The sequence below is a fragment of the Malania oleifera genome, chromosome 4, assembly GCF_029873635.1.
Source record: "Malania oleifera isolate guangnan ecotype guangnan chromosome 4, ASM2987363v1, whole genome shotgun sequence".
In the NCBI taxonomy this organism is placed as follows: domain Eukaryota; kingdom Viridiplantae; phylum Streptophyta; class Magnoliopsida; order Santalales; family Ximeniaceae; genus Malania; species Malania oleifera.
In genome coordinates this window covers 74799510-74822700 of record NC_080420.1, presented here as the reverse complement: position 1 = coordinate 74822700, position 23191 = coordinate 74799510, and the positions used below count along the sequence as shown (strand labels likewise).

General features: G+C 35.5%; 1 protein-coding gene across 4 annotated transcripts in view; it reads right to left on the bottom strand.

Moving 5' to 3' along the window:
* Window positions 1–23191, bottom strand: part of LOC131154455 (MAP3K epsilon protein kinase 1-like) — an 83588-nt gene that overhangs the window by 40858 nt on the left and 19539 nt on the right. For 2 of the 4 annotated variants that reach the window (XM_058107248.1, XM_058107247.1), the window contains 5 exons: window positions 15416–15530; window positions 15082–15256; window positions 14843–15009; window positions 2449–2778; window positions 2313–2357 (listed from right to left, as the gene is read on the bottom strand). In XM_058107248.1, the coding sequence (XP_057963231.1) occupies window positions 2313–2357; window positions 2449–2778; window positions 14843–15009; window positions 15082–15256; window positions 15416–15530 (832 nt within the window). Of the gene's footprint in view, window positions 1–2312; window positions 2358–2448; window positions 2779–14842; window positions 15257–15415; window positions 15531–23191 lie in introns of all 4 variants that reach the window. The other 2 variants (XM_058107249.1, XM_058107246.1) reach the window with 2 other exon arrangements.

Genomic DNA, 23191 nt, shown 5'->3' with positions numbered 1-23191 from the left:
GGCTGCAAATGGGTATCTGTGAACAAAGCATAATAAATTAATGTCATATATTTTCCTTAGGTGAATAAAATAAATGCATCACACAAAACAAATACGCATGCCCGTTCAGTTAATAAAAATAATAATAATAATAATAATTTTGTTTTATATACTTTCTTAATATTTTTGGCTATTGTGTTGCTTTTAAGTTTTAACAAATCTTCAATTAGCATGAAAATACCCTTCAAAATTATTAATCTATTCACCTTATTCTTTTTTCATAAGCCTTAGAACATTACATGATTTACAAGTAATCTAACGAGTTGAGATTAAGAAGAAAACATTAATTGAGATCATTATCAATATTTTCGTATTGTGCCCATTAATAATAATGACTCGGTGTAAACAAACTCCTTCCTAATCATCAATGCAGTTTCAATTGTAAATCATTATTATATCAAACTTCATAAATTTATTAAACAGCATCTAAGTTTTATTCACTCTGCCACAAATCACGAGCTTATCTCTAATTACTATATTTATTAATTGTATTGTAATTTCCACTAAAAAAAAATTATATGCCTCACTAAATTTCAATAATTTTTAAAAACTGAAACAAAATTGACATCAACTTCGAAAATTAAGTACTTTTCAAGCCTCAAAACTTTAGTCAAAATCAAAATGCAAAACCTTGGATTAGATTTCTATAATGAATCAAAATTGTTTTATGAGTTGTTCTTCTTAGATAACTTCAGGTTTACAAATGTAGCCTCTATTTTTCTATCTCCTTCTTTTTCCTCCTCCAATCCTGCAATTTCTAAGAATTTTCCATTCACCAGTTTCATCTTATTTTTTATAGTTTCACAAGCATCTAAAGCACCTGTCTAAGCAAGATTGCCATTATAAACAAAAACTTGCTCCAGAAGACAATTTTGAAATAGATTACCCAAAGGGACCTACATCATTTGATAAAACAAGAATAATCAACAGGTGAGACAAATATCTCAAAACTTCCAATGAAGGCAAAAGGTTTTCCAACTACAACTCACAAGAGCAAAAGAGATAGTGTTACAAAACGGGTGAAAGAAAGAATGAAAAAGGTTAAAAACTTATGAGGCTACGCTTACAGTTACTGCCTCAGGTCACTATACAGAGATACTGCCTCAGGTCAGCATCACCTATGAATTCATTTTTGAGATGAGACACAAAGCCACCAACTTTCCTAGTTTATATTGGATACATTCAAGGCCAAGTGCTAATGTAAATGAATTCAAACATAAATCACTTCATCAGGCCACAACATAAAGACTGGCACAAGAACACTCAATGCAATGCCCAAAAAAACCAATTTATACCAAATTTTAAACCTTGTTTTTGACCTATATATCCTCCTGATCCCAGTAATAACTGTTTTCTAAGTCACAGCAAAATAGCATAAAGGAGCAAGACACTTTCTACATAAAGGATGACACAAGAACACAATGTAAAAGAATAAATGTCAAAAATAGCCAGCTGCCAGAATAGATGAATTGAAACATCAATTACCTCATCAGGCAACAATAGAAACGGCAGGAACAAAAACACTCACCCTTGTTTGGGGAGCCCTTGGATTTGGATTTGTATTCGATTTGAATAAAATGTAATATAAAATTGTATTAAAATTTTTCAAAATCCACTCAAATCCAAATCCAAATCCAAGGTCCGAAATTCATACTCCCAAACACTACCTCAATGCAAAATAAATAATTAAATAATATAATTCCAAACAAAATTGTAAGGCTTAACTTTGACCTATAAACCTCCTACTCCCAGTAATATATGTTCTCCAAATCATATGAAAATAGCATAGGGCAAGACTGTTTTTACATGAGAAGCCAGTCCCAATTTGGAAGATTAATGTTGGGCATTAGAAAACTTTCCAACTGCCGCTAGATTATATTTTGAGAACTGAGGGTAACCAATGAATTAAAATATGCCAAAGACTGAAATATATTTCAACACAACTAAAGTATGTATGCCCAACTAGCATTTAGATAGGAGGGCACACATAGATTTCCTAAACAAAGAGCACAATGCAACAAGATATACAAAGCATTAGGAATCTACAGACGTGTGTAGTTTCACAATCTCAAAACTACCCTCTTAACAAACTTGTTTACAAAATCTAACTGTCAACTAAAGTCAAGCAAATATTAGAATTCTTTTCAAAACCAAGTGGAAAACAATATGCAAGATGAACATCAAAACCACAGAGGGCCACGGGTAAAGTAAGGAGCACACCCTACACAAAGAAATTGCAACAGCACACTTATGTTGAAAAGAATGATGAGTACCTGTAGGGGAAAAAGGTTTTCTCCAGGCAATTTTTCATCAAAAACCTGACGAACAAAAAGAAAAATAATGCAAAAAAATTGTTATGCAGTGAGTGAATGAAACATCAACCAAGCATACCTATCACATTAAACATACCAAACCGTCAATATCAATCACGTCCTCTTTCAAAATGCCCATCATTAGCCGTAAAAGGTCACCACCAGTTCTCTGCCCCATTTCATTTTCCATTTGTTTTTGAGCAATTGCATCCCTTAACTTTGTTGCTAGGTCATTTTTTCCAGCATCAGTTGCAACAGCATTTCCTTGGTTCACATGCGATGAAGATGCAGATGTTGAAGCCTCAGCTGCCCCATCCTCTGGATGTTTATCCAGTGGATGGAATAAATCATCTAGGGAAGCATCTCCTGGACTATCACTAAATCTACTTAACTCGTTTGCTCCCAAAATGCTTGGCATCTTTGTAGCCTTCAAAACGGCCATTTCATGAGATCAAAATCAATCGCTGATATTGCAAAACCACTCCCAACACTTAAATATATTCCAGAAATTATGAATGAAAAACACAACATAATGAATTAATAGGAAGAAGGACAAGTCAGGTGCAGGAAAGAATAGTCAAAATAGACATCATATATCATGATAATTTCTCTATCTAATTTAAATAACATGTACAGATGAGCCTCAGAAAATCATAGTATCACCATTTTTAATAGAAAAGAAATTATCCTAAGAGAGAAAACTACGACAGCAGAGGAAAGAAGTGAGAGAGATGAACAAATAGCAAAACAAAATTTAAAAAAAAAAAAAAAACAAAAACAAAAATAAAAAAACAATGGAAAAAAAGCTCACTTCTAAAGCGTCCTATTTTGAAGGGGAAATTAGTGGACACACTGTCCTCCATCAATGGGAAAAAAACTTGGCCCTTCAAAACAAACATTCCTCTCCAACTACAAGAACCAAACCAGTACAAAAAAAGGATGGTTCCACAAGCATTTAACTGACTTATCCCCCCAAAAACCATTAAAAGAAGAGCCTCCAAAGAATCTTGATAGAACAAATTCCACCAAAAACAACCAAACCGCTTACACCAAATACACCATGACCAAGCTACAGAACATTGCAGAAAAATATGAGAATGAGACTTGCTAATGCAATAATATAGAACATTTTTACTAGAAAGACGAAAGAAACTCAAAACAAGAAAGAAATGAAAAACCTAATCCAAAATAATTCAAAAATCCCATCCCAACACCTTTCTATCATAATGTATATAACACAATAAATTAGCTTATTCAGTAGGCCATTTTCTCATACGGTTCATACCACAATCCCATAACTTCATGTCCCTCAGGCGCAGACAGTCATAATCACATCTCATCCATTAGTTGTTGGGCTTCAATATCCTTCTCATTCATCTCATCTGCTGGACAGACAGCAGTAAGCATAAGAAATACTGTTAGAACCATATTTCTGAAAATATTTATCCACCCCATCATCCCCGAAGTAAGGAATATCTGCAAGATCTAAAGGAGATGCTAGCACATGCAAACCGCATTACTCACAAAATTTATCACTCAATCACCCCAAACACTATTTGCCATTGAGAGACTGCCCTTACCAACCTTCTCCCTTATCTGTCTCACATCTCAGTTAGGATCTCCAAAGTGTAAAACATCCATCATCCTTCCTTTTTAATATTTTCTTTGTACAAACCTGCCAATTATATCGGTTTTCCTCTAAAACCCTGTGCCATGCTAAATCAGCCCTCCATAGCCTTACGATGTGCATGTTCCATACTCTGTCCCAGGAACTGAACATTGTTTATCCCCACTAGCTGGATGACTCCCACTGTAATTTTCCACCTTATAAATTTGATCAGCATTAAAAATCACCCCCCATCAGAATTTACACCATTTTCAATCTGTTTTCGCTGCACTTTGTCACTTATTCAAGTAGTATCCTGATTTAATCTTACCGATACCTCTGCAGTACCTTCTTCTCAGCTTGTTGAGAATTATCTTCCACCAGTACCTACCAAACAAGACCCCATTGCTTGACACATCTCCATTTGCATATGTACTGCAAATAAAGTTCTGAGCTTGGCATTTTTATGTAAGTGGTCCATTTGAATACCAGGCCTACCAGAACAAACAGCCAACTTCTTACAGACTTCTAAAATCTGACCTCCTTTTGTGGCATTGATATTTGGCCCCCCAGAGGAACAGAGTCTTACCTCATCCTTCTTATTGCACTTCTTAGTTGATTATAGGGTAAAACATTCACATTGAAGTCTCCTTCTCTGCCCAGATCGCAGCCAAACTAGCCTAATAAAGCACCAAAATCCACAATAACTTGAATCATCCCAGGCCCAACCAAGTCCACACTTGCCCCACCAGTCTTACAATCTTCACCATGACACCATTGACAACATCACTTTATGGACAGTTAACCTTTATATTTTTTTTTCTGAGGGTCTGTCCCTGTTGAATACAGATCCAGTCACAGCAATAGATCTTGAAACCCTTCACAAAAGTCTCCAGTTATCTCCCATCAAACCTCCAGGAATAAAAATCAAATGGATATGGCTAACACCCACCTCAGGAAATACATCAATACTGGCCAATCACCACCACAAACTTGAGACAATCAAATCTTCTCCTCAAAACAAATCTATTCAAAAGAAAGTCATGAAATCACAACTAGTTCATATTAATTACCATCCACTGTAGTGCTGATAAGTGCGCCGCAGTAACCATACCCCTTAAGCCATGGTAAATTTAAATTACTTTCATAAATTTTCATGGTTGTTGCTTTAACTTTATATTTAATGAGTTGACAGTGATACTGACCATGTAGTGCATTAATTAAGTAATGTCAATTGGCATTGGAAAATTCTTTTTTGATATTAAAAGAAGATATATTAAGAAAGAAAAAGAAGAATACAATGATAAAGAGGACAATCAATCCTCAAAAATAAAATAAAATAAATAATGATAAAATAAAATAAATAAAAGGACCTAAGTAACAAGTCACGTAAGAAACCCCCTCTTTAAACCCTAGCCCTCATTGTTCACCAAGAACTTCAAGTTTGTTAGTTCACTGTGCCCGTTACTTCAATTTCTTCTCATCTCCATCCAATAAAAAATCATTACTTCCAGGACCAAAAAACCAGAGAACCATCTCATCCACTAATTGTTGAGCTTCTAAGTCTCTTCGATCAACCTCAACAACTGGAGTGGGCAGAATCCCTTACACTATTGCTCCTTACCCAAACCATCCTCCTCAAATATAAAAGTGCCCTTTAAACTTTTCCATCAGAGACAGCGCCACATATGATAAATCCCCAAGTAAATCAGATGAACCAGAAGCATAGCCACACCAATCTCAAACCAGATCCAAGAGCAAACCACCCTCATCTGCAAAGTCACTAATATCATTTCTATGATTATCTGACACATCACCCCATTTTTCCTATTCCGTACCCTTCATACTCCCCTCATTTGTAACACCCTTTTGAAAGTTCTAGGACTTCACAACACATGAAGTGCTTACAACATTGTTTATTACATTTTTCCTGGTTTTCTTAGAAGAATTATCTTGCTCATCCACCCAGCGAACCTAAACCTTTTCGAAATTCCTTGCCCTACCAGGAGTATTATTGCCCTCAGCTGAAGCCAACCTCTGTATGTTACCCAACTCCTATGTTATTATGTTTTGACAATGAAATAGGGGTTTAAAAAAAAAATTGGCATGGTGAAACCAGGACGGGACACTTGTAAACAGGTGGCAGCCCTGCAGGGCCCTTGTTGCCAGCTACCGCTGCTTCCTGCCAGGTTTCCAGGCTAGAAGGGACACTGGGCAGACAGATGGCAGCAAGTAACTGTTGTCCTTATCCATTTCCAGTCATACAGAGCAGCAACACAAGAAAAATAAAAGTTTTCAGTAAATCTTAGTTCTAGAGGGAGATAGAGGGGAACGAAGAGAGAGAAAACTGCTTCCGCTAACTCTGCATTCATTGCTTGTGAATGTGTTCTTGTGGTAAACCTCTGTATACTTTTTGCTAACTAGTTAAGCAAGAGTGCTTTAGCTAGTAGCACGGCCTTCACAAGGTGTGAAGTGTTCTGCCCATGACACTAGGCCTCATGCCACCATTGGGCTTTGGACGGAGTCGCAACCGGTCACATACCAAAAAGAGGAAAATGACAGGTGCCCTCAGCAACTGATTCTTGGAAACATTCTCCTCAATCAAAACCACAAAACAACCAATCCCTCTCCCTTCTAGTAGAATCATTTGCCAAAGATTATGTTCCATTATAGCAACCAAAGAGCATCAACATGACAAAGGATGAGAGAAAACACTAAAGCACAGAAAAAAGATAGTGGAGAGGGAGAATCGCATGGTGAAGAAGAGAGATCATTCCCTCACTACTTAACAAACAACACTTAGCAAATATATTGATGCCCATGGATTCAAGAAACCAACCTTGCCAAGAAGAGGGGGTCGCAAGCCTTTAACAGAAACAACAAGAAGCTTCAAAAACAAATTAAGTTTATAAAAATAAATAAATAAAAAGATTGGCAGGAACCTTACAGTGACTATGGATGAAATCCCATGAAGTAAAAAGGGAATGATTCAAGTTGAATGAGGTTAAGTAGCATAAAAACACACACTCAGAAAAGGGGGGGAGAGTGAAAGAGAGAGGCGGATGATCAAATGCACATAAGCACATGCACACAAAAAGAGAGAAAAGGCTACTACTGATCATTACCAGTCAGTGATGCAGTGTTGAGCCACAAAAATTGCATTCTGGTGTCTGAACACAGAGTTCCAGCAGCATTACAAACACAAAAAAAAAGGCCAAATAATGGTAGGAAATCGAAGTGGAACAAAAAAATAGACGAGTGAGTAGGGTTTATGACAATAAGAGAGAACTCACATCTGAAATTTTATTACTAAATTCAGAGGGAAAAAAATTGACACCTTTAGGAGAGGATTTATACAAAGTTAAAAACCCTAATATCCCAGACCTTAATCTCCCACAAGAGCTAGTAATCGTAGCCCTCTAGTTTATTATGAAAGGCTAGGGCAAGAACATCCGCAAATAAAAAGACTCAAAAGACATAAAAGCCCCTAAAGTAATGAACTGCTACAATCGAATGAACAATATTGCTATAGTGAGTAAATAATAATTGCTACAGTAACTCGGGATCTGGCATATTTGGCCTTACTTCTAGACATGGATGATCCTGCATCACACGGCTAAACCCATAACAACAGAATAAGTCACTAATAATTCAAGGAAAAACTTCTTTTATGGCTGCAATTAAATACAAACAAACACACAAACTTAGTACAATGCCAACTCAAAACCTCAGAACCTCAATTAGCTAATTGAATTTTAGAAGGTCAGTTTACTTTAGATTCTCTGAAAATAAATGTTTCGTCTTCACCTGGCTAATACTTCCCAACTACTAAGAGTTCAATTAAAAAAGATGTATATTCCCAGTCCAGCACAAGTCATTCAAAACTTGTGAATTATGATTTTCAAAATTCTTTTCATTTCAACAGAAAAGTATCCTATTAGGAAACATTTTCAACAAGAAAGTTAAAAATAGAATCCTTTATCCTGGTGACAATGAAAAAATTTGCAAGCGACAGCATCAGTCTAAAGAATAATGGGGAAAAAAAAAAGTGAACAATTTCCAATCAGTCAAGGAAGAAATAATAACAATACTTTGTCGAAAATTATTTCATGCTAAAACATGGGATATAGAAAATATTTGACCATTTGCAAGGAAACAAACCTTTTTTTCCCATACATGCATCCAGATGCACACATATACATACATATGAAGAAAAAGCAAAAGGTACAAAAGCTAGAGAACAAGATGTCCAACAAACTAAAGAAAACAAAAATTACAAGGAAGCTGCTTCCCATTCTTCCAAATGAAAACACTGTCAAAGACATTTGGTCACTCATAATTATAACTTCGATACCATGCTCACAATAAACACTTCAACAATGTGTGTGTGCATTTGTGCACAAGTACACATGATATATTTATTTATTTATTTATGCATGAACTGGACTGAGCCATTGGACTGACATATTAGGGCACCACATGAGTTGGCGATGCTCTGTATGGAATGTCTTAGCAATACATGAATTAGGACTAATGTTTTAAAAGTCAAAGGCGTAGGCTAGGTATTTTAACCCTTAAAGAGGCGAGGCATTTCGGCATAAGCCTTTTGAGAATTTTATTTTTGGACAAAAAAATGTAATAAATTACACATATTTTTAAATAATGAAAAGAAAATCATAATATAATGTAAAAAAAAATCAAATATATTTCCAAACAACTTGTCGGCCATTCAAAATTTGCTAAATTGAATGAATTATGTAAATGATGACAAGAGATAGCTATAACATTACAAATTTCAAATTATTTTTAAAATTTAAGATACAGCCCTCAATTATTTTGGAAAGGTTGAGGTTCAAGAGTTTTTAAAGTCAACTCATATTATGACATCCCTTTTGTATAAACATGGAGTTCAAATTTTCAAGCCAAATCTACCTTGAAAATTACTCATCCAAAATGCATAAGCCTCAACTAAAAATGCGCATAAGTCATGGATTTTGTACAAACATGTAAGCCTCAGCACGTAAAGCATTAGCCTTTCTGGGATTTATTATTCAGGATTGAGCATCAAGGCATTTTAGGCCCGACTTGCCATGAGGGGAGCCTCGATTGAACCTTTTAAAACATAGATTATGACAATCCTTACATTGGATAAACCTTATCCAAGAGAGATTTTCCAAAAAAGTATTGAATAAAGACTAATATTTTTTTAAGCTTGACAAAAGTTTTATTGAAGAGGGAAGATAGATTCATTGAAGAGGGAAGAACGAGCAAAGAAAAGAAAAATATCCTTCTATAAACAAAAGAAACCAAAATAAACAAGGAAACAATCAAAACAAACCACCTTCCAATCTCTTTGAAGATCTGAGGAAGGCATCCCTTTAAAACCGCCAGCAAAAGGCTAGAGAAAAGCCAAGAACCAAATCCTATCCCAATGCAAAGTTCCAGAATTCCTCTTTCCAGAAAAATGTACAGGCATTCCTTTCCATCTAAATTCCCCATAAAAATGCAAAGATGCCACAAGTCTACAAGACTAAACCACCACTATTCCCAAAATCTATAAAAGAGATATGTAATATTTCTCCTCCAAAACCAGGCAAAGCCAATTCTCCCCAAAATCAGCAAATAACTTATTACAAATCCCCCAAGCGAAAGGGCAATGCAAAAATAGAAGTGAAACAGACTATGAGCTGCCAAAACACAAGAAACAAACATTCGGAGATAACGCCTTCAAAGGCCTCCTACAGTAGGGTAGATTGTTGGTGCTAATTCTATTGAGAACAAGTAGTAAAAGCCTGGATCTTAGAGGGGACTTTAGCTTCACAGATGAATTGATGATGGGGAAAGAATTTAAAAGATTTGACCAAATGCTCAATCAAAGATATAGAAGACTAGAAACTTGAGGAATCCAACCTCCAACCCCAACTACCCCTCTCAGATGAAAAGAGACAGCCCTTCAATAGAACCAACAAAGAACATAGTTCCTCCAACTCCCTATCATTTAGAGGCCTACAAAAGTGAAATTCCAAGAAGTAGACCCATTTGAATTAAGGAAGGAAGACTGCGAATAATTAGAAACATAACAAAAAAAAAACTTAATTTTCCACTTTTTTCCAAATTTTCTCTTGAATTTTTGAAATTTCTGCCAATTTGTTCAAAATTTCAGCATTATTTGCCGAAAATTTAAGGCATGTTGGCTGTAATTTCAAAAATACCAAAAATCTCAGCCAAAATTTTGTTAAATAGAAATTGAGATCGAATTTCCTTTTGAACCCTCCTGAAATCAGAATTCTGACCCAAATTTAGGAAAATTTAAGATTATGATCTCAAAAACCTTGTTTGATTGCAACTGGGATTCCCATGCTAATAAATAGGACAGATAGGACAATAAGAGGCTGAATAATAGAGAATCCATAGATTCCTCACGTTCCCCATCATTCCCATACATTCTCTTACTTCTTCCTCTCTCTTGAGATCAAACAGCATCTTCAAATTTATGCCTTTCAAGTATACGGATCTCGATACTGCTCAAGGTAAGTTCCACTTGCCTTTCACTCACCGGAACCAATGCTATGAGTGTTTCCTAGTATTTTTTTTTTATGGACAATGTTTCTCATGGGGCATAAAATACCATCCCTTCCCCACCCCCAAACAAAAATGTACAATGTCAAAGGGATAAGTGCCTTAAAAGATACTGCAAATTCTAATTTCCAGCTGCTTGGGAATCCGTAAACTTAAACCCATTTTTCCATTCTTAAGTTTATTCTTCAATCAACAAAATATATACACCTAGATTCTTTGTTGAAAGAGCTTTCCAACACCACCAAGATAAGCATTTTTGGATTTGTAAGCTTTACAAACATGCATCTAATATTCACATCATCATCTTCCATGCACCTTGGTGTCACACGCATGTCACACCCAATCCAACTGAACCTCCCAAGAACTGCAATTAAACAAAGAAACAAGACAAAGCCAATGATAGCTGCACTGCTATAATTAGGCTACAGTAACAACGTGGCAGTCAGAGTGCAAAGGATCTTAAGTCCCAATGGAGGATCAAGCACATCAAGACCTACCACTACATTTGAGATATTATTAGGCAATGAGATATTGTGCTTAGGCATATCTCAACTAGTTTGATGGCAGCTGATCTACTAACCAGGAACATGAGGTGTACTCCAACGTCCAAACTAGTGTTAGGGTCTGGATCCTAATAGGATTTGACTTGCTTGAACAATATGCCATGGACAAAGACAGTTTTGCTGTGCCTCACACATTGTATTGGTGGATTGTTTTGTTAATAGTTGTGGTTGCATGATTGATACTCTTGGGCTCAAATTAATAATGTCACAGGGCTCATATTAGCTCTCCCACATGAGTGATCTTCCTGACTCTTTAAGTAGCAAGAAGGATAACGCTAAGGAAATCATAACAGCACTGAGCTAGCGAGCATATCTGCATTTGCATGTGGTTGCAGAGAGCATAATATTCTTTTTTTTTTAATAACAAAAGAAGATATCATTAATAGAAAGAGAATTTACAAGAGGGAGAATGAGAAATACCCCGTGATAACCTGAGACAATTCAAGACTAAACCAAAAACATTTAAAATGCCCAAGAAAAAAATAATCCAGTCAATGTGTTCCTCCAATCTCTTTGCAGCTCCTAAAAGCTTGCCTCTTTGAAAAATTGACACTAACACACCACAAAGACGTCAAATACTTTATACTTTCCCAGACCAACATCTGATTTAACTTTTTCCTAGAAAATATCTGAGTATTATGGTCCATCCATAAACCCCATAATACCAATAAAAAAGCCACACCTCCATAAAGTTGCCCTGTCCCTTCTTTGACCAAAACCTGCAAATGATATTTCTAAAAATTCTTCCACCAAGGGAGGGCAAACCTAACTTTCTCCCATAACGCCAAAAAGCATATTCCAAATACCCCATGCAAATCCACATTGCAAAAGAAGGTGAGAAGTTGTCTTAGAGTTCTTGTAACTGAGCATACATACTTCGGGAGAGAGAGCCTTCATAGGTTTCCTTATTCGCAACATGTTATTAGCATTTATCTTATTAAGCACAACCAACCAATTAAAGCCTTTATTTTAGGGGGAACCTTAGCCTTCCAAATAGTAGAGTATAGCAAGAAAGAAGAGTTGGAAAAAATTAAAAATTCAAATAAAGATCTGCAAGAAAATACACTTGACTGATCCAAAGACCAAGAACAAATGTCCCTCGCTGAAGAAAGATTACTCCCACTCAATTAAGATAATAAAGATGACAATTCCACCATCTCCCTATCATTCAGAGGTCTCCTATAATGAAGACTCTAGGAAACCAAAGGACTACTCAATTCACCAACAAAAAAAGAAATGACTTTATTTTGTTCGAAACTTAGATGAAATAGAGGGAAAGAAGTTGAAAATGGTGCATTTCCCAGCCAAGAGTCTTTCCAAAAACAAATATGAGAACCCCTCCCCACCTCAAGTTTAGTGTGAGGGATGAAAGAAGGATAAATTTGAGAAATGGATCTCCACAAACTCCCCAGACCATCTTAAATTAGCATTGGTATCCCACCCATTCTCATCCATCCTAGATTTATTTCTTATTACTTTATACCAAAGGGGCAATTCTTTTAGAGGGAAGTGCCATGGCCATTTAGTTAGAAGACCATTGTTTTTAGACACCAACTTGCCAAGACAAATACCCCACCTCCTTTTTATATCTACAAACCTCATTCCAACTCACTATATGGGCCCTATGACTCCACACTATCAGGCCACAAAAACTCTCTCATAATCCTCTCGAGCTTGCTAGCAACCCTCACCGGAATCTCCTTGGCTACTATTGTCATTGGCCTCTACGTCAGTTAGATGTGAAGAATGACTTCTTGCATGGTAATCTTGAGGAGGAGGTCTATACGGAGCAACCATCTGGGTTTGTTGCTCATGGGGAGTTAGGCTTAGTGTGTTTGCTCAAGAAGGCACTATATGGTTCAAAACAGTTTCCCAAAGCATGGTTTGGTCATTTCAGTGTTGTAGTACTTAAGTTTGATCTTTGACGGTGTGCAGTGGATAATTTTGTGTGTTATCCTCATACTTCATCAGGTATGATCCTTCAGGTTGTTTATGTGGATGATATTGTTATTACAAGTGATGATGATAAAGGTATTCAAAGTCTCAAACTTTTTCTACATACTAAGTTTCAAACTAAAGATTTGAGACCATTGAAATACTTCTTGGTAATAGAAGTATCTAGATTTGGTATGGAAATTGTTTTGTCATTGAGGAAGTATGTTCTTGATCTGTTGGGTGAAATTAGATTGTTGGGATCCAAACCAATTGATACACCCATGGATCCTAACAGCAAGTTAGTGTCGGATATGGGTAATTTGCTGCCTAATCCTGGACAATACCAGAGACTTGTTGAAAAGTTGAATTATCTCACAGTCACTCAATCGAATATATCTTTTGCAACAAGTGTTGTAATTCAATTTCAAGATTCTCCGAGAACAAGTCATTGTGACGCAGTAATTCGCATCTTGAGATATCTCAAAGGTGCACCTAGAAGAGATCTTTTATATCGTGATCAAGGTCACACTTGTATTCATGGATACACATATGCAGATTGGGCTCAGTCGCCCTCCAATCGAGATCCACAATCGGGTAGTGTATCTTGGTTAGTGGTAATTTGGTTTCTTGGAAGAGTAAGAAGAAAATTGTGGTGGCCAGGTCAAGTGTTGAATCAAAATATAGAGCTATGGCTCACACTACTTGTGAATTTGTCTAGCTGAAGAACATGTTAGAAGAATTGGGTTTTGCACATTCTTAGCCTATGAAGTTGATGTGTGACAATCAAGCTGCTCTTAATATTGCCTCCAACCCGATCTTTCATTAGAAGACGAAACACATTGAAGTTGATTGTCCTTTGTCTAGGAGAAACTTGTTCAAAAGCTCATTACTACTTCTTATGTGAAGTCTCATATGCATCTTGCTGATTTGTTTACCAAAGCTTTGGGGATGATCATGTTAAATTTATTTGTAACAAGCTAGGAGCATATGACATTTATGCTCCAGCTTGAGGGGGAGTGTTAGAGGTTATTTATGTCTTTTAGTATTATTATTATTAAGTGTACTAGTATGTTAATTAGTGAGAGTAAAGGTAGTATTGTCATTAGAATATATTTGATTTGTATTATAAATAGTGGGAGAGACCTATCTTCAAGTTAGATCATTCATTGTAATCAAAATCTCAACATATATATTTTTTATCAAGGTCAAGAGTTCCAATTTCTCTCAAAATTCAGCATACAGCCAGGTAGACTTACAAACTTTTTGGTATATAAATAATAGCTCAAACTTTAAAAAATAAAGAAAAATAAATTTTAAAATTTTGAACAAATAAATTAAAATCCTAACTGTCGACAACAGAAAATTTCTCTCTAGGACACAAACGCAGCGTTCATTGTCTATGCATATGTACATGCACAGCCGCCAGCGCATATCCACATAAAATGATAGTCAAGCGAGCATTTTGAGGATAAATAGAGGTATTGCATGCATTCACAGCGATATCATTTTTTGCAGCAGGGAAATTGAAAAAATTCAACAAAATCAGCACAAAAATACTTTTTGACAACTACAGTCTGGGTCCTTTTATCTGAAACTGAGTAATCAATCCTCAACATGGACAGAACTTCCATTTCCTTCATTCAAAATGGCCATAGCGTCCACATGCGCTCCCACACATGCATGTCCGCAAATAACATAATAGTCAACAAATCTTTCGAAGATAAAGAGAGGCATTTTATGCATTTGCAACAACACCACTTGTGCAGTAAGCAAATGGGAAAATCCAACAGATATCAACATAAAAATACCTTTTGATCACTAGCATCTTGGTTCCCTGATCTGAAACTGAGTAATCTATTCTCAACATGGACAGAACTTCCATTTCCTTCATGTTTCCTACTGACAATCACTTTCCTACCCCACTCAGGAGATCCCATTTCGCCATTCACTAGCGCTTCTTCCTGGTCACCTGCATCTGACACATCATTAAGCCCAGTTGGATAAGGGGGCATAAAAGCGCCATCCCTATCACAAGAAGATAGTCTACCAGAATTAGTTTGCATGGATGATTTTTCATGGATGGCTAAAGTCAGAACTTGATCTGACAAAGCATCATCTTCTGAATTGTCTGCTCTTTCCTCCACAATATTACAGTTGAAACTGTGATCCTTGTCAGATTTGGTCAAATCCACCTCTGTTAGTGATAACTCTTTTCTGGAGTCCTGAAATTAAGAGAACTCAACATTAAGAACATAAAATAGAAACAAATAGTTTTAATCTGGATATATATAAAAAAAAAAATCTAAACAGGCACAGGAATAGAGGAATATAAATGGCTGCAATTCACACAATGAAAAATGCTCCAGTTACAAAGCTCTCACAGTTCCTAATTCGGAGTCAACCATTTCAACTTTCTCTACAACAGGGCTTCCAACAATGCTCTGCTCATCTCCATTTGGCATCTCAGCATGCACAGAAACATCCTTCTGTATATTTCTGCCAAAGAACAAATTAGCATAGTCTAAGGTGAGAAGTTTCCTCAAAGATCTGGGACTAACACTAACCCAGAAAGAGCCACTAGTCTGAATGAAAGCGGTAGTGTAGGCACATTTTGTTCAAAGATCCTTAAATTTGAAAACCCACATTTAGTTACATGAATTTGAAAGAAAAAAAAAACCAAAAAAAAATTAAAACAAAAAGAATAAAACTACTGGTAATAAAATATTGCGGTCTTATTCTCTTAAGATTTCCATTTCAGCAGACCTCTTAATAATAAGGGGACAGATGAGCTCTCATCTTTGTTGTCGGTGTTGGATAATTTCTGTGTTTCCTCTGGATTCTTGGGGGTTTATTCTTGCAATGGTTTTTGTGAAATTTTTTACTAGCACTAATTTTTCCTTTCTTCCTTAATGAAATAATCTTCTTTTGTTACCCAAAAAAATAAATTGCGTTCTTGAGGGTGCTTTAGGAATAAAACGAGTTACGTCATTTTATAACTACTTCTCCTTCATGATGGTATTTTGGGAATGCAAAGTACATCTAGGAAATTAGACCATTCGTCTAAGGGCATTTTGAGGATAGAAAAAATAGAGAAACTAATCCCACCTTTATTCCAAGTTAATTCATGTAGAAGAGGTATAAAGCTTCAAGAAAACCTTAAGAGTAGGAAAAACAGAAGAAATCATAAAAGGAAAAAAAAAAAAAAAAAAAAGAGAAGAAAGGCACCAAGAAAGAGGCTCTAGGCACTGCTGCCACTTAGGTGCCTCAACTGCCACTCTAGCACTAAAGGAGGGATGGCACTAGGGACCCACAGCCCACCTGCATTTTTCAGCTTCACTTATTTTTTTCTTTTTTCTTTTTTTTTTTTTTGTCTTTTTCAATCTTCCCCTTTATTTTATTACCACTCTTCTTGAGCTCTTACAACTTAATGCCAAATCTCTGGCCATAGAAACTTGGATCACTGGATATCATCTTCTCCTAGGAGGACTCTATCCCCAAGTTCGGGTCTTATCAGCCCCAAGAGATAAAAAGTCTTATCCAGAGAGCTCCTCCCCCGCCTCCCGCCATGTCAATAAATAGGACACTTATGGGTTGCCTTTCAGACGGGGTACGCATGCGTGCGCACGCACACACACACACACATATACAATGAGAGGGATTCTCAAAGAAAGCGTCAGCGAACATTCCCTGAGGCAAGTCCCTGAACCCTGTCAGATTTTCGTTCCTTTATAGGTTGAATCTTTCTCATATAATTGGGACTCTCTCCACTCCCACTTAGAGGTATGCTTTCCAAATGTGTGAATGTATTCTAATTAATTCATATGATTAGGAGCACACTTACAATTTTTAATAAATGATATGCCGTTTAGTTTATTTTGCATGAATAGGAACATGGTTAAGATTTTTCATTTTCGTAACGGTATAATTTTTTAACTCCGCCTGTGATGCACTTAATGTCCTAATTTTTTCACACACAGTCGGTCCCAAGCCCAGGTAAAGGAGGAGGGTTGCGTTAGGTAGCTGACAGCTAGCGTAAAATTTGTCAGATCACTATGATATGAATTCTTACCTAATATTCGCAAGGGGTGTAGCGAAAAGTGGGCGAGGGTGGGCTAGGTCGTCGCCACGAAGCGATGCGCCGTGTTGGCGCCCAGGTACGGTATCAAATATGCGAGGGTTCCTGCATCATTCTGGACGTGGGCAGGTAAAGACGTTAGTTCAAGAAACTAGGATTAGATTAGCAACTTGAAATATAGGGACACTTACGGGTAAAAGTATGGAAATTGTGGATACAATGACTAGAAGAATTAATATAATTTGCCTTCAAGAAACTAAGTGGGTGGGGAAGAAAGCTATAGAAATCGATAAATCAAGATTTAAACTTTGGTACACTGGAAAAGAAAAACAATAGAATGGAGTAGGCATTATTATAGACATTAACCTAAAAGATAGCGTCGTAGATGTAACTAGAGTAAGGGATAAAATTATAAAAATCAAGATGGTATTAGGACAAGAGATAATAAATATCATTAGAAGAAAATCTTAATAGACAATTTTGGGAAGATATGGATAGTATTATACAAGACATACCAGGGACTGATAAAATATTTATAGGAGGAGATATGAACGGACACGTTAGAAGAGATAATAAAAATTATGAGGGGATACATAAAGGATAGGGATATGGAGACAAAAATGAGTCTGGGGAGATAATCTTAGACTTTGCTATGTCATATGATTTTAGTATAATGAATACTTGCTTTAAGAAGAGAGAAGAACACTTAATAACCTTTAAAAGCGGACAAAATAGAAGTCAAATAGATTTTTTTTTAAACTAGGAGGGTAGATCATTTATCATGCAAGGATTGTAAAGTTATTCCAGGTGAAAGCCTAACCACAACATAGAGTCTTAGTGTTAGATATATGTATTAAAAAATGGAAGAAAAAGGATAAAATAAACCAGTGTAGGAGAACTAGATGGTGGAACCTAAAAGGAGAAAATATAATAAAATTTAAAGATAAAATGATCAAAGATGGGAATTGGACCATAGAGGATGGGATAGATACAAATACTCTTTGGAATAGATTAGCTAGCTCTATTAAAAAGATAACAAAAAAGATTTTAGGTGAATTAAGGGGAAGATTCTCGAATAGCAAAGAGAGTTGGTGGTGGGATAAAGATTTACAAAAAATCATAAAGACAAAAAGAATTTGGTATAAAACATGGCAAAAATGTAAAAATAGAGATAACTTTAAAAAATTATGGAGGCAAGAAAAGATGCAAAAAGGGCCGTTAGTGAAGCTAAATATAGATCTTTTAATAGTTTGTATGATAGATTAGATACAAAAGAAGGGGAAAGAGATATATTTAAACTTGCTAAATCTAGAGAAAGGAAGAGCAAGGACTTAGGAAATGTAAAATGTATAAAAAGTGAGGATGATATTGTCTTGATTAAGGACGAAGATATTAAAGAAAGATGGCGAAGTTACTTTAGTAAGTTGTTTAACAAAACCAAATAAAGGCTTAAACTTAGAATTGTCAAATGAGGAAAAGATAAAAAATATAAGATTTATTCATAAAATTAGAGTTAACGAAATTAAATTTGCACTAAAAAAGATGAAAAATGGGAAAGCTATGGGACCAGATAACATCCCAATTGAAGTTTGGAAATGCTTGGGTGATAACGGAATTATATGGTCAACTAATTTATTTAATACAATTGTAAAAACTAAGAAAATGTCAGATGAATGGAGCAAAAGCACTTTAATACCTATATACAAAAATAAAGGAAATATTCAAAATTGTAATAACTATCGTGGAATTAAACTTATGAATCATACGATGAAACTATGGGAAAGGGTAGTTGAACAAAGATTAAGGTTAGAAATGAAGATCTCAGAAAATCAATTTGGTTTTATGCCTGGGAGGTCTACCACAGAAGCTATTTATCTTTTAAGAAGATTAATGGAAAAGTTTAGGGAAAAGAAGAGGGACTTGCATATGATAATTATTGACCTTGAGAAAGCATATGATAGGATACCTATGGAAGTTTTATGGTGGGTTTTAGAAAAAAAGGGTGTATGTTGTAGGTATATCGATGTCATTAAGGATATGTACGATGGAGTAATGACTAGTGTAAGGACTATAGATGGAGAAACTAGAGAATTTCCAATTATCATAGGTGTACATCAAGGATATGCTTTGAGTCCTTATCTTTTTGCTCTAGTGATGGACCAATTGACTAGGAGTATTCAAAAGGAGGTTCCATGGTGTATGTTTTTTGCAGATGATATTGTATTAATTGACGAAACTAGGGACGGAGTAGAGGCTGAGTTAGAATTATGAAGAGAACCTTTGGAATCTAGAGGCTTTAGGATAAGTAGAAATAAAACACAATATATGAAATGTAATTTTAGTAATGATAGGAGGAATATTGGAGACAAAGTTAAATTTGATGATGAAGAAATAAATAGCACTCGTAGTTTCGATGAAGGAGAAATTGAAGATGATGTAATGCATAGAGTTAAAGCAGATTGGGTATAATAGAGAAGTGCTTCAAGTGTGCTATGTGATCGTAGAATACCTTTAAAATTGAAAGGGAAGTTTTATAGGACAACTATAAGACTAGTTATGCTATATGGATCGGAATGTTGGGCGACGAAAAAACATAATATCCAAAAAGTAAAAGTTACCAAGAAGAGAATGCTTAGATGGATGAGTGGTATAACATTGAAAGATAAATTAAGGAATGAACATATTTGGGGTAAGTTAGATTTAGCTCCTATAGAAGATAAGATATGGGAGGGACGACTCAGATGGTATGGACACTTGCAACGTAGGCCACATAGTGCACCTGTAAGGAAGAGTGACTTAGTTACCATGGGGGGCAGTAGAAGGGGTAGATCGAAAATAACTTGGGAGGAGATAGTGAGTAAGGATTTAATATCCTTGAATCTATCAAAAGAAATGGTCCATGATTGCATAAATTGGCGGAAAAGGACTCATATAGCCGACCCCACTTAGTGAGACTAAGGCTTGGTTTTGTTGTTGTTGTTGTAATGGTATAATTTTTTCAAACAATCCACGATTAGGAGTATGTGTTAGGATGTTCCCATTTTCTTAATGATATGTTATTTCTTTCAATTCATTTGCATGATTAAAATGAAACAAGATTAGGGCTATTTTCTTGCTATTAAAAGCATGATTAGGAATTCCACTTATTGCTAAGAAAAGTATATTTAGGATTTACTTTCTTTAATGAAAAGCATGATTAGGATTCAGTTTGTTTCATTCAAAGCATGATTTTGATGCATTTATATCTAATGTTTTGAATTTTTTTTCATTAGAGATACGTTTAAGAAATATGTTTATCATTAATTAATAGAGAGAAGCATGCTAATTATTTTATGGCAATCATGTTATGTTATTCTCTGCATCTTTATTATGCATGACTTCATCACATGATGAATGCATGGTTCTCATATGTGTGTGTGCATGTGCATGTTGGTATTATGGCCGCCCTTTCTTCAAGTCATTTTGAACTACTACGAATATAGGGGTGTACAAATATCAATGAGAAATCAAAAGCTAGCCTGAAAACAAAAGCTAATTAAGTTCCATAACCTTTATTTATTTTCATTTCTTTTTATTAGGGTCATATCTTCAAGATTCTAGGATATGATTATTTAAGAAGCAAGATTCTAAGGTATTGTCATTTAGAAACTAGTATTTTGGCTTAACTAGGCTTTTTAATTAGTTTCCTTATCTTTCAGGCATTGTAACCCTATAGAAGGCCCCCATCCCATGTATTAGTTTTATATGGAGATGGGAATAGATAATTACTGTTGTACAGTGTTCCAGCATTTCACTTTTTGGTGTGATTTTCAGTTTTGGTTTTAAGTTTTGGCTTTAAAATTTTTTTAAAAATTGGTTTTGGTTTCAGTTTTGATTTTATAAGGAATCCCAACCAAAAAAACCTAAAGATGTATTTATTATTCAATTTAGCCTTATAATTACAGATTTATAGTACAAATACGTTTATATTTTATCTTAATTATCTTATAATTTTTTTAGGCATAAATTGTAATGAAAGTGGGATTATTGAACGCTTTATAGAAAAACAAGACGCTCCTATCTTTCTCCCCAGCTGATGTGGGACAAATATCACACTGCTTGCCTGCTGTGCATTTCAACTTGTCCCATATCAACTATTTAGCAAAAGGGAATCCATCCCTTCTACCATTAAAAGCAACACTCTCCCCTCAATCCTCCTATAGCACCTGATGCCTAGCTTCCTTTTAGGTTAAGCCTATACTTTTGAGATTAAACAACAGTTCAAAATGGTTCAATGATCCTACATGAAAGCCTTTCAGATTTCATTTTGAGCTTTCTCCCTACTTGTCCCCATTGGAGGGGAATATTGTCTTATCCACCTCTTTTCCTCACCTATTCCAATTGAGCTCAAGACAAAATGATTTCATTTCTTCTTTCCTTGTTGATTTGAATGGTCCTTTACCTTCTTGGAATTTATATTTTAGGAGATCTTTGAATGATAGGAAAACAAATGAGTTATCTTCATTGTTGGTGTTGTTGAATAATTGTCGGGTATCTTCAAAAGCTAATAGATCTTGGCTTTTGGACCCCTCATAGGTCTATTCTTGCAAATCTTTTTTGTGAATTCTTGGTCAGCTCTATTCCCTCTCTATAAAACTATTTGGAAGGCCGAAAACCCCCCTAAAATCAAAGCTTTTATTTGGTTTGTTGTGCTTAATAGAATAAATGCTAATAACATATTGTAGATTAGATGGCCTTTAAAGGCTCGCTCTCCAAATATCTGCGTGCTTTGTTTTAACTGCACAGAATCTGCTTTATATCTTTTTTTGCATTGTAATTTTGCATGGAAAGTTTGGAACAAGTTATTCAGTTATTTTGGAGAAAGTTGGGTTTATCCAGGGAGAATGGAGGAGTTTTTGACAATATCTTTTGTTGGGTTTGGGAGGAATAGGGAAGGAAAAGCACTATGGATTAGTGTTTTATTTGCAGTATTTCGAGGTTTATGGAAGGAACATAACTCGCGTGTATTTTTAGGGAAGTAATTAGCATTTTTGTTGGTGTGGGAGAACATTCATTTTCTGGCTTCTCTGTGGTGCGTGGGTAATGGTAATTTCAAGGGGATATGCTTCTCAGATATTAGGCGGGATTGGCTTGCTCCGTTGACTTCTTAGAATGTGCCTGATTTCTCAGGTTGTTTTTTAATTCTTTTGGTTTTGGTTGTTTTTTAAATCTTTTGGTTTTCTTTTTTTATTTTAGTTCTCCCAGGGGTTTCCCAGACTTTGTTAAGGAGGTGTCTCTTCTCCTGATTGTACATCCTCTTTCTATCTAATGAATTTCTTTTGCCATCTAAAAGAAAAAGTTTGGTTTAACCTATAAAAAAACCAAGCTGAACTGTTAGCCTAATGGTTTGTGTTCCATTTTGCCCTAAACCAAACTGAACATATTACAGCCTTCTACGAATTGATACCCATTCAAGACAGGGATGAATAGGCAGCATGCATCCCAAACCATACAACCAAAACCCTCTTGCATGTTTTTAGATTACATTATTAGTTAAATGTTGTTTCTTCATTTCTTATTTAATTTATGATTAGATGTTGAATCAGTGTTTGATGCTAGTTGAGTTATTTCCATCAATGGTATATGATCATTCCGTTATTTTCCTTGTTTAATTGTTCCTCCATTTATTTGTTATTTAAACTTAGTTTATGCTTTGATCCTAAAAGCCTATTTGGTTTATACATTTGTTATTTATTATGCTTTAATTAGATGATTATATGTCTATTATTTGAGATGCCTTAACTGAATCTAGGCATGGGATCCTCGTGGAAAATCAATAAAAATGACTTGCTTTAGAAGTGTGTGTCCTTTGCTTTAGGAGTGCGGAGACTTGCTCATATTTGTTTTTACATCGTCCCTTCATTTAAAGTCTTTGGAATAATTCGTTTGGTATTTTGGGGAAAATTGAGCATGCCCCTCTTGTTTGGAGGATTTCTGCACTACTATGTTTCGAGTTTGGTGAAGGGAGAGTGAGGGAAGCTTTGTGGCTGCCCACCATTCTGGCTTATTACTTGTATTTGGTTGGAGAGAAATGCTAGAATAT